This window comes from Oryzias melastigma, linkage group LG2, assembly GCF_002922805.2.
Source record: "Oryzias melastigma strain HK-1 linkage group LG2, ASM292280v2, whole genome shotgun sequence".
Taxonomy (NCBI): Eukaryota; Metazoa; Chordata; class Actinopteri; order Beloniformes; family Adrianichthyidae; genus Oryzias; species Oryzias melastigma.
Window position 1 is genome coordinate 3,138,074 of NC_050513.1, and position 10,696 is coordinate 3,148,769.

Consider the following 10,696-nt stretch of genomic DNA (forward strand, 5'->3'; position numbering starts at 1 on the left):
AAAATACAAGGAGAAAATGTAATTAATTTCTTAATTTTAAAAAATTCTAAAATACTAGTAAAAATCCGGGAGAAAAATACTAGAAAGAAATTTGATTAATTATTTTTTAAATTTTAGCTAAATGCTAAAATACTATAAAATATTAGGAAAAATACTAGGGAAAACATTACCAGGAACAAAATTGTTTTTATTTCTTCTTAATTTTAGCAAAATGGTAAAATATTGGGAAATACTTGGAAAAATATAGGAAAAACACTAGGAAAAAAAAGACGGAAACGTTCGCTAATCAGGATGTTCCGATAAGCCCTTTCAAAATAAAACTCACTTCAGTATTGTGCAGAATAACAAATTTCTTCCTAAACAAATTCAGCCTTATTTGACAATTTTAGGCTAAAGTTTGAACCAATTCTTTTTAATCTAAATATTCTTTAATAAATTATCTCCAATTAAAAATTTAGGCAAAAATATGAAATAAATAGTTTAAAACGGTCTTAAAATGTGTTAAAATCAACCACATTTTAGTCTGGATGTTTTTTTGCCATATTCTGAAAACTATTTGTCTCTATGTTTTATTTTTTTATGCTTAAAATAAAAATATGATTTTGGAATTAAATTTAAAAAATGGGTCAAAAGAAGTTAAATTGGAGCTTTTAACCCTTTAACACCAGAGGCGTCATCGGTGACGCTTAAACACAAAATTTTTAATGTTCTATAACTTTTCAACTGTTAACACGATTGACTCATCGAGCCGCTTTTCTCCTTCAGAATCTACTGGAATTATGTTAATCGTATTGAAAACTTACAGTAAATCAAAGAACATAAACACTGGAGCTCCATTCTTACATGGTAAAAACCCCACATGTTTAGGTTTTGTATAATCTGTGATCAAACAAGTTTAATCCAATTTTCTGGTTTTCTTCATCACTTAAACCAGAATTGAATTATCCAGAACACAGAAAAGCAGCTTGACTCAGCGACTCAGTGAGTCACCTCCACAGGTGGATGCTGGGTTCTGGTTTACCTCAAGGTCTTCGTCCCGATCAGGTCTGCTGTTGCGTCCTCACCCCCCAAAAAAACAGACAGTTGTGCATAAGTGTGTGCTGGGCGGGTCGCCGGCTGCAGCCTCCGTCTTGGCATTTAGAAGAGACGGATGCTTTCAACAGCTGTAGCCTAGCAACAGTAGCCGAGCCGCGTTGTTAGGGAGCCTTTTTTCATAAAATGCAACTCCACCCAAACCCCCCCCTCCTTCCCCATCCCACTTCATTCCCCTTTTCTTTACACCAGCTTTAAGTCACTTCCCCTTACATCATTCATGTCCCGCTGACGTTTAAGTTAGAAGAAACTGAACTTTAAACGTGTTCTGACCGTGAAGCTTGGGAGTGATGTTTTGAGACATCAATGTGAAGCCTTCAGCTTTTTTCTCCTATGTGTCATCTCGCAGCCACTGAAGCGGACAGAATCTTCTGTTGGCTCACAGCCGTTAGAGATCGCGTTGTTTCAAGGACTCCAGGACCTCAGAGGGAGGAAGCATATGGACCTTAATTATAGGTTATGAAACCCGGGTGGGGGTGGGGTGGGGTGGGGGGTTAGCCCAAGCTCCAACAGCTTTTTGGAGTTCGCCCTCTGTTACCGTTAATGTGCCGGGGTATTCTTAGAGAAACGAGCAGAGAGAGAGAGAGAGAAAAAAGGGCGGGAGTACATTAATTAGAGCAGTGGGTGGTTGTTTTTGTTGTTGTTTAGGGAGGGCAACGGGTGTCATTGCTACTGTTGGTATCCACCCCTGTGGAGTTTATCAGGCTATTGGATAACTTACATTTTCCTAAAGAAAAAAAAAGAAGCTTTAACCCTGATTTGAACTGTACATGACAATAATACGTTTTTTTCAAAATGGCGGCTTTTCTGTTGGAATATCTCCATAGCAACCATTTTATGTTTTAGTCTCCCGGAGTTGACGAACACTTCTATGTCACTTTTAGAAGAATCGTCAAAAATAAATTTTTGGATTTCCTTAGCAACAGACATTTTTTGTTAGCCACACCCACACTCCTAATGTATTCATATCATGTGTTATATTGTATCGTTCAGCTTGAGCCAGGGATTCATTTAATAATTTTTTTATAATATATCAGCTTAAAAATGTGCAAACAAAAGATAAATGCCGCTTTTGCTGGCTCGCTATGCTAACGCCGTTCAAAATCTTCTAACTTTAAAACTAACATTTTTTTCCTAGTAGGTTCCTAATGATGCTTGAGGAGTAAGGAGGCAATAGATCAAAATCTTTTAGCTTGTTTTGGAAAAGGTTCTAAAGGTTTTTTTTCCAAAATGGCGGCTTTTCTGTTGGAATATCTCCATAGCAACCATCTTACGCTTTGGTTGCCCTGAGTTGACGAACACATCTATGTCACTATTAGAAGAATCGGTAAAAATACATTTTTGGATTTCCTTAGCAACTGAAGTTTTTTTCCAGCTTGAGCCAGGGATCCATGTGATAATTCTTTACAATATTTCGGCTTTAAAAATGTGCAAGCTAAAGGTAAATGCCACTTTTGCGAGCTCGCTATGCTAACACCGTTCAAAATCTTCTAACTTTAAAACCAACATTTTTTCCCCAAGCAGTTTCCTAATGATGCTTGAGGCACTAGATCAAAATCTTTTATCTTTTTTTGGAAAAGGTGCTAAAGATGAGATCATTTTAGGAAATCACAAGATGGCAGCCTTTTCCTAAGGTTAAAGGTCAACAACACTTTGGTAGTGGTTGTAGGTGTAACCTGGAGACGTTTGTGTAAATTTTGTTAGGATTGCTTAAACAAAAGTTTACTTTTCCTCTTAAAGTGCAAAATAGTGAAATTTTACACTTTGCTACAAAATGACAGCCAGGCCAGATGTCCTGTGGCCATCTCCCACTGCGATGTCATCATTTTTTGGGGGAGGGGTTGTTCAATTTGTTTAAAATTAATTTATGATATGGAATGGTCATAAGAAAGTAAGAAAGAAAAACTGCAAAAACTGATCTTTGTGTCCAGGGCTGCAGCAGGACAGAACGGCAGACGCCATGTTTTAGGTCTAAGAAGGGATTTACCCAATTTTAACCTATAAAGGATGTTGGTCAAATCGTCATATGTGATGAGTCATTTTCAAGATGGCGTCTCCCCCTTCAGGTCCCACTGAGTGGAGCTTTGTGAGAGGGCAGGCCTACTCCAGAGGTGCTGGATGTCTGCGACAGATCCATGGGCCAGAAGGACTATGGGGAGGCGGGACCAGGCCACATCCTCGACCTGGGACTGGATCTGGAGTATCTCCACGTAGTAGGGGCTGACCGGCAGGCTGGCTGCGCCCTCACACCCCCCTCCATGAAGGAGCAGGGGGAAGGGGGCGGCAGCGACAGCCCTGCCAACCCTCCTCCAGCAGCCCTTCCTCCAGACCCAGACTGCCAGTCTGTGCCGTCTGCAGCAACCGCGGCGGCCACCAATTCAGATGGGGGCGAGGGCGCACCTGCTCACAATAAGAGCACCCACCAGCCGCTCTGTCGGACCCCGTGTGTGGACCTGGGCCCCGAGGGGCCTCCCGAACCTCCTTCTGGACTTTCAGAGCGACAGCAGGAATCTCCATTTGAGAAACCTCTGGAACCTCCAGGCGCCCCCTCCAGATCCGAGAAAGGGTCAGACGCTGATGGGAAGGAGTACCGAGCCAAGCTGGAGTTTGCCTTAAAACTTGGCTACTCCGAGGAGACGGTGCGGCTGGTTCTGTCCAAGCTCGGCCCCGACACCCTCATCAATGACATACTGGGAGAACTGGTCAAACTGGGCACCAAATCCGACACTGAGCAATCAGGCGTGACATTGACCTCGACCTCATCATCCTCGTCCTCGTCCAGTTGCGGCTGCTCTGATCTGCTGGACGGCCAGCGGTCGGACTCGCCCTGTCCGTCCGATTCCATCTGCGACCAGGACAACCTGCGGCCGATTGTGGTGGATGGCAGTAACGTCGCTATGAGGTAGGTGTCCTTTACAGGGTTCCACGTGATGAAAGACTTCCCCTTTGATTGATCTCCTTTTGCTTTGTAGCCATGGCAACAAGGAGGTGTTCTCCTGTCAGGGCATCCAGCTGGCTGTTGATTGGTTCTTGGAGCATGGTCATCAGAACATCACAGTCTTTGTTCCTGCGTGGAGGAAGGAGCAGTCCCGCCCCGATGCCCCCATCAAAGGTCAGCACACAGAGCCGTCTGAAAACACTGTAGCCCTTACCTCAGTCTCACCACAAGTCTCCTCTCACAGATCAGGAGATCTTGAGGTGCCTGGAGAAGGAAAAGATCCTGGTTTTCACTCCCTCACGGCGAGTCCAAGGTCGGCGTGTGGTCTGCTATGACGACCGCTTCATCGTCAAGCTGGCGTATGAGTCAGACGGCATCATCGTCTCCAATGACAACTACAGAGACCTAGCCAATGAGAAACCAGAGTGGAAGAAATTCATAGATGAGCGGTTACTCATGTACTCCTTCGTCAATGATAAGTATGTACGGCTAAAAGGAAAGAGTTACTGCAGCTTTTCTATGACAAATGTCCTTTTTCATTTAGAGAAGTCTTTACCCATAGGAAAGCAGGAAATAAAACATGCTCTTTGAACTACCGCTACTCTTAGAGTGTTTACGCAAATGATGCAATACCAACGTATGCTATGGCAGAGAAAAGCAGTTTTGAACCAATAACCGACATTTCACTAACGGAAAATGTTGCATATCAAAGCTTATTTTTTTTGCATCAGAATCTGTTGGTTTCCGTTGATTGCTTCAATACTTTAAATTTTTCCTAAGCAAAGCGTTGCGTATCAGCGCAAAGCAACTTTTTTTGCTTGAGTCAGTTTCCACAAATTACGTAAAGACTTTACACTTTACCAAAAAAAACTGTTGCAAAAAGGTGCAAATTTCTTCTGCTATGCGTATGGATCTGTTGGTTTACGATAATTACGTCAACGTTTTTCTTTACACTCTCCTTTGGTCAAGTGTAAAGTATTGTGTATTGGCGCAAAGCTACTTTTTTGCGCCAGTCAGTTTACGCTAATTACATAAAGACTTTACTTTACTCTTTACCAAAGGAAAGTATTGAGTATCTGCGCAAAGCTACTTTTTTGTGGCCGTCAGTTAGTTAGTTTACTGTAGTTACTTGAAGACTTTACACTTTACCCAAGTAGGTGCAAAGTTGAGTCTGTTTTTATAAGAATCTGTTGGTTTACATTAATAATGTCAATATTTTTCCGTATACTTTACTTTGGTCAAGTGTGAAGTGTTGCCCATTGGCGCAAAGCTACTTTTTTGCGTCAGTTAGTTTACGCTAATTACGTAGACTTTACACATTAACAAAGTAAAGTGTTGCGAAAAGTTGCTATGCTGTTTCTGCTTTGCGTAAGAATCTGTTGGTTTACGTTGATTGCAACAACAATTTAAATTGTACCTAAGTAAAGTGTTGCATATTGGCACAAAGCTCCTTTTTTGCGTCACCCAGTTCATGTTAATTACGTAAAGACTTCACATTTTACCAAGTAAAGTGTTCTATATTGACGCAAAGCTACTTTTTTGCATCAGTCAGTTTACGCTAATTACACGAAGACTTTACACTTTATCGTAGTAAAGTGTTGCGTTTCGATGCAAAGCTACTTTTTTTTGCGTCAGTCAATTTACGCTAATTATGTGAAGACTTTACTTAACACTTACCTGTGTAAAGAGTTGCATAGCTACTTTTTTGCATCAGTCATTTTATGCCCTTTTCGTAGGAAATTTTACCAAAGTAAAGTGTTGCAAATCGGTGCAAAGTTGTGTCTACTTGCGTAGGAATCTGTACGTTTACGTTAGTTACGCCAACACTTTTCTTTACAGTTTACATTGGTCAAGTTTAAAGTGTTGTGCATCGGCGCAAAGATACTTTTTTTTTGCGTCAGTCAGTTAGTTTACGCTAATTACATGTAGACTTTACTTTGCACTTTACCATAGAAAAGTCTTGCATATCGATGCAAAGCTACTTGTTTGTATCAATTAATTTACGTGAATTGCGTAACGATTTTACACTTTACCAAAGTGAAGTTATGCAAAAATGTGCAATGCTGTTTCTGCTTTGTGTAAGAATCTGTTGGTTTTTGTTAATTACGTCAACATTTTTCTTTACACTTCACTTTGGTCAAGTGTAAAGTGAAAAGCTACTTTTTTGCGTCAGCTGTTTCAGAATGAGTTTATTTAAGTTAATAGCGTAAACCTTCTGGAAAGTATGGAAAGAAACTAAAAGTAAAATCGCGATATCTGACCTGCTGTACTTTTTCCTCCCCCTTTCAAGATTCATGCCCCCAGATGACCCCCTCGGGCGTCACGGCCCCAGTTTAGAGAACTTCCTGAGGAAACGGCCCGTCGTACCCGAACAGAAGAAGCAGCCGTGTCCGTACGGTGAGAACACTGCCGAGTTCTTCAACCGTTCTGCTATGAAGACGTTTCAGCTACTACAGCACACTTACTGCAGTAAAGATAATTCACATTCATTATACAATTTTACTGACTTCTTTTGAATTCAGAGTTTAAAATCTCATATAGGCAGTTTAGTCAGATCGGAATTTTGTATTATATTTAATGTCATTATTCTTGCTTTTACCTATTTTCTTAGCCATAGCATTTATTGACTTTAATACAGTACATTTATTCATTTTTAATAGGCTCTGAATTAAAATATTTATTCAAAAAACATCATTCTAAAAAACTAAATTTAAGAACTACATATTGAGAATGTATTGAGGCAAATTTAGCTTTAATTCACATTTTTGTAGCACTTTTTAGCATTTAGCCCCCATTTCAGTGGTTATTTTTGCTCATGTTAAGATTTTTTTTTTTTACTTTTTTAGCCTTTTTAAGTGTAAAGCTGAGATTTATGGAAGGTTTTTTTTTATCACGAGTAAAATAAATTCTATATTTCAGATGTTTTCTCTGTTTCAGAATTGGACAAATTTTCTGGAAAAGGCTTTTATTTTTGCGGGGAACGTAAATCTTCCCCATTGACCTGCAGATATTTAAATTACTTATTTATATTTCTCTTGTAAATGAACCGATTCATCTCTCCGCTCCAGGAAAGAAGTGCACTTATGGCCACAAGTGTAAGTACTATCATCCGGAAAGAGGCGCTCAGCCTCAGCGCGCCGTGGCTGACGAGCTGCGCGCCAGTGCCAAGACTTGCGTGGTTTCTAAGAACCAGGGGGACGCGGGGCTCGTGAAGAGCCACAGCGTGCCCGCCGGCAGCATCGAGGCGAAGAAAGGCGCCCCGAAGAGGCAGTCGGACCCGAGCATCCGAGCTCTGTCCTACAGCGACGCCGAGGAGAAGCTGCTGGCCAAAAGCCGGGCGGAGAGCCAGAAGAGCGGCGTGTGCGGGAGCAGCAGCAGCTCCAACAGCAGCATCAGCTGCAGCGGGGTGTTGTCGGTGTCCCCGGCGCCGCCGTCCTCGCTGATCCTCCCGCAGGACCAGCCCAGAGCGGCGCCACTTCTCCCAGCGCCGAGTCACGACCTCTATCCGCACTGCGAGTCTCCTGACTTGAGCTACTACTCTGTGGCGCGAGCGTATTCCGGTCTGAGTCTGTCGACTCGCCGCAGCCCAGACTGCCGCTACGGCAACGATGCAGACCTGCGGCTGGGCTCTGCGGGCTCCGAATGCAGCAGCGAGAGCAGCATCAGCTGCGGCAGCAGCTGCGACTCCTACACAGAAAGATCGTGTCCAGCATGTCCCCCGGACGCCGTACTCGAGGAGCATTTTGCCACACCTCACAGCCGAATTTACCCCCACCACGTGACCCACGAAGGGTGCGGCCTTCATCCCGCCGAGTACCTGCCGCACAGCAACGCGGCAGGGTCAGGGCCACACAGCTACCACATGACTGCAGCGTGCGTGCAGAGCTTTCCCCACGACCCGCCTCCGCCAGAAGCTCCCCCAAAGCGCCCCCTGTACCCCCTGCCCCCTCACCTCCAACACCAGCCGCTGGCGGCACGCTCCAGTTGCCCGGGCGACTACCACTCCCTGCACCAGCCCCACCCCCCTGGCTCTCCTCTCGGCCGCTGCTTGGCTCCTCGAGCTGAAAGCGTGTCCGACTCGCATCTGTACGAGCACCTCTCGGCGCCGCACCACCGCCACCGCCCCAAAACTCTGCCCAGCTGGGACACCTACTACAGGCAGCCATCGCTGCCGCCCTCCAGGTACGAGCCGGCGACCTATCAGAGTCTGCCAGACACTCGCCAGTCCCCCTGGCACACGCCGCCGTGGCCACAGGACAGCTACACCCAGCACCACTCCTCCCACCCGGCCCTGCACCCCTCCCCGACTCGCTATTTAAGCCACGCCCCGCACCCTCCTCCCCACCCATCCTACCACAGATCCCACCTGGACGTCCCCTCCCACGGCGCGCCACCCTACGCCACGCAGCACCCAGACTCCCCGGCGCGGAGCCGCTTCGCAGACGTGCGGGAAAAGGTGTACATCAACCTGTGCAACATTTTCCCCTCCGAGCTGGTGAGCCGGGTGATGGCCAGGAGCCCCCACGTCACCGACGCCCAGCAGCTGGCCGCCGCCATCCTGGCAGAGAAAGCCCAGACGGGGTATTAGGTAATCAGAAGGTCACGTGATCAGAGGATTTCTCGCAGAAATCAACGAACCAGACGTTCTTATGGAGCTATTTTGGGGCCATAAATATTTGAAACCCAAATAGAATATTTTGAAAAAAATATTGGTGTTTGGCCAAAAATATGTCAAATGTCCAAAACTTTTTACTATTTTAAAATAAACGTAATTATTTTCTGCCTCAAATGTTCTGTTTTTTTCAAAACTCAAAATTTCAGTTTCAATTCTTTTATTTCGAATCTGAAAATTTCAATTTCAAAACTTTTGACCCGATTGTGAAGCGTAGGGGCGGGGCTATCACGAAGGACCAATCGAAATCACTGAGGGTGGTAACTTCAGTCCCGGTTCATTCACCGACTCTGAGAACTGGAATAGTTACGGTCAGAAAATGGCTGTTTATGATTGTGCTTTGAACAGCGTTTTGGACGCGATAAAACTCTGTTTTTCACACTCGGCTTGGAACAACTTCAGACTATGAAGACTAAACAGACATTTTCTGACCGTAATTATTACAGTGAATGCACCGGGACTAAAGTTACTACCCACATCGATTTTGATTGGTCCTCCCTGTTAGCCCCACCCCAACCCGCCACAATGGGGCCAAAAGATTAAAAACTGAAATTTTCAGATTCAAAAACGAAAGAAAAAAGTTGAAAGTGAAAAAAAAAGTCTTGAAATGGAAATTTTGAGTTTTGAAACCTAAAAAATAAGTTTATTTTAAAATAGCAAAAAGTTTTGGACATTTTACATTTTTTTGGTCCAAGTACCAATTTTTTTTTCTAAATGTTTTATTTGGGTTTCAAATATTTATGGACCCAAAATAGCTCCATATGTTCTCCAGTTCCTTTGGGTCTCAAATATCACCAAAGTCTGACTTGGTGTCTCGCTCTCTCTGTGTTGTGCACTTTGTGAGTTCTTCTTTCACGTTGGTACAAACAAAAGGTGAAAGCCGGTTGTCCTAAAAGACGACTGGTTGTGTTTTTGTTTGTTTGTTTTGGTGGAAGCCGTCGCTGTAGAGATGGGTGACCCTGTCGTGTGTACCTTAGTTTTAGTAAGGGAACATCTCTCAATAATCACTCTCTCTGGCCCTTTATGTTGGGTCACCTCTGGTTTCTGCTACAAACCGAACCCAAACGTCTGTAAATATATTTAACAGGTCCGCGTGTTTGCGCCCTTCGTCGTCTGTAGCAGATCCCAGCTTAAATCCATGCTAGACAGAGAAGAACCTCGTTTGATACAAATTGTATCATGAATAAGTCGCTGACGTTCTATACAGTACGTGGATCTTTATCTAAACACTTGATTTATCGCTATATGATGACGTGCTTTGACAACAAATGCTTTTATTTTCTAGTAATTATAAGAAAAAAAGGAATTTTTTTCCCCCTCCTTTAAGGAGTTGTGTGGCTTTTTGATGCTGACAACACAACTGCTTTCACCTGTTGGGTTTGAGGCTGGCTTCATTTCTAGAAGAGCTCAAGTAAAAAAAAAAAAAAAAAAAACAGGAATTTTGCTTTTATTGGCTAATTACTCATTTAATAAAATATAAATCTAAAGCGTTTTATTTTGGAGTTGGGGTCTGTTTAGTTTTGTCATGTTTTGGCAGTAGGGGAACACAATATTTAACATTTTTTGTCATGCATAATAAAACGACTAAATAAATTCAGTCTAACCCCTTTTTGTGTACAGTTTTCCGCCCTTATTCGCGGGGGTTGGGGACCGGAAGAATCCGCCAACACGGAGAACTCCCCTCCCCCGCGGGCGAAAAATCTCTGTTTCCGGTCCATGCTTATCAAAAGCACTTCTGATAATCCTTTCTAAAGCATTTATTAAATATCTTTAGAGTATTGCTCAAAATAAAGAGTTTTTTTAAAATTCAGAACAAAAAATTGTACAGCAGCGACAGCATATTTTGACGCAGTAGAGGAGCGTCACTCTGTCTCTGTGCCTTATAACCTGAAGCGCAAATAATTATCATGATAATTATCCTCCGCGAGTATATCAGGATTTTTTTCGGCCACTTCTGAGTCAGCTGATGCCATTTCTCCATGCAGAGACATGGA

The 10,696-nt window shown here is 43.4% G+C and overlaps 1 protein-coding gene across 1 annotated transcript in view; it reads left to right on the plus strand.

Moving 5' to 3' along the window:
• LOC112160182 (probable ribonuclease ZC3H12C) overlaps positions 1–8,771 on the plus strand; it is a 14,019-nt gene extending 5,248 nt beyond the window's left edge. The window contains exons 3-7 of the mRNA XM_024294581.2: positions 3,159–3,994; positions 4,065–4,204; positions 4,275–4,509; positions 6,321–6,427; positions 7,099–8,771. Coding sequence (XP_024150349.1) covers positions 3,228–3,994; positions 4,065–4,204; positions 4,275–4,509; positions 6,321–6,427; positions 7,099–8,618 — 2,769 coding nt within the window. The 5' untranslated portion in view covers positions 3,159–3,227 and the 3' untranslated portion in view covers positions 8,619–8,771. The remainder of the gene's footprint in view (positions 1–3,158; positions 3,995–4,064; positions 4,205–4,274; positions 4,510–6,320; positions 6,428–7,098) is intronic.
• The last annotated feature ends 1,925 nt before the right edge of the window (positions 8,772–10,696 follow it).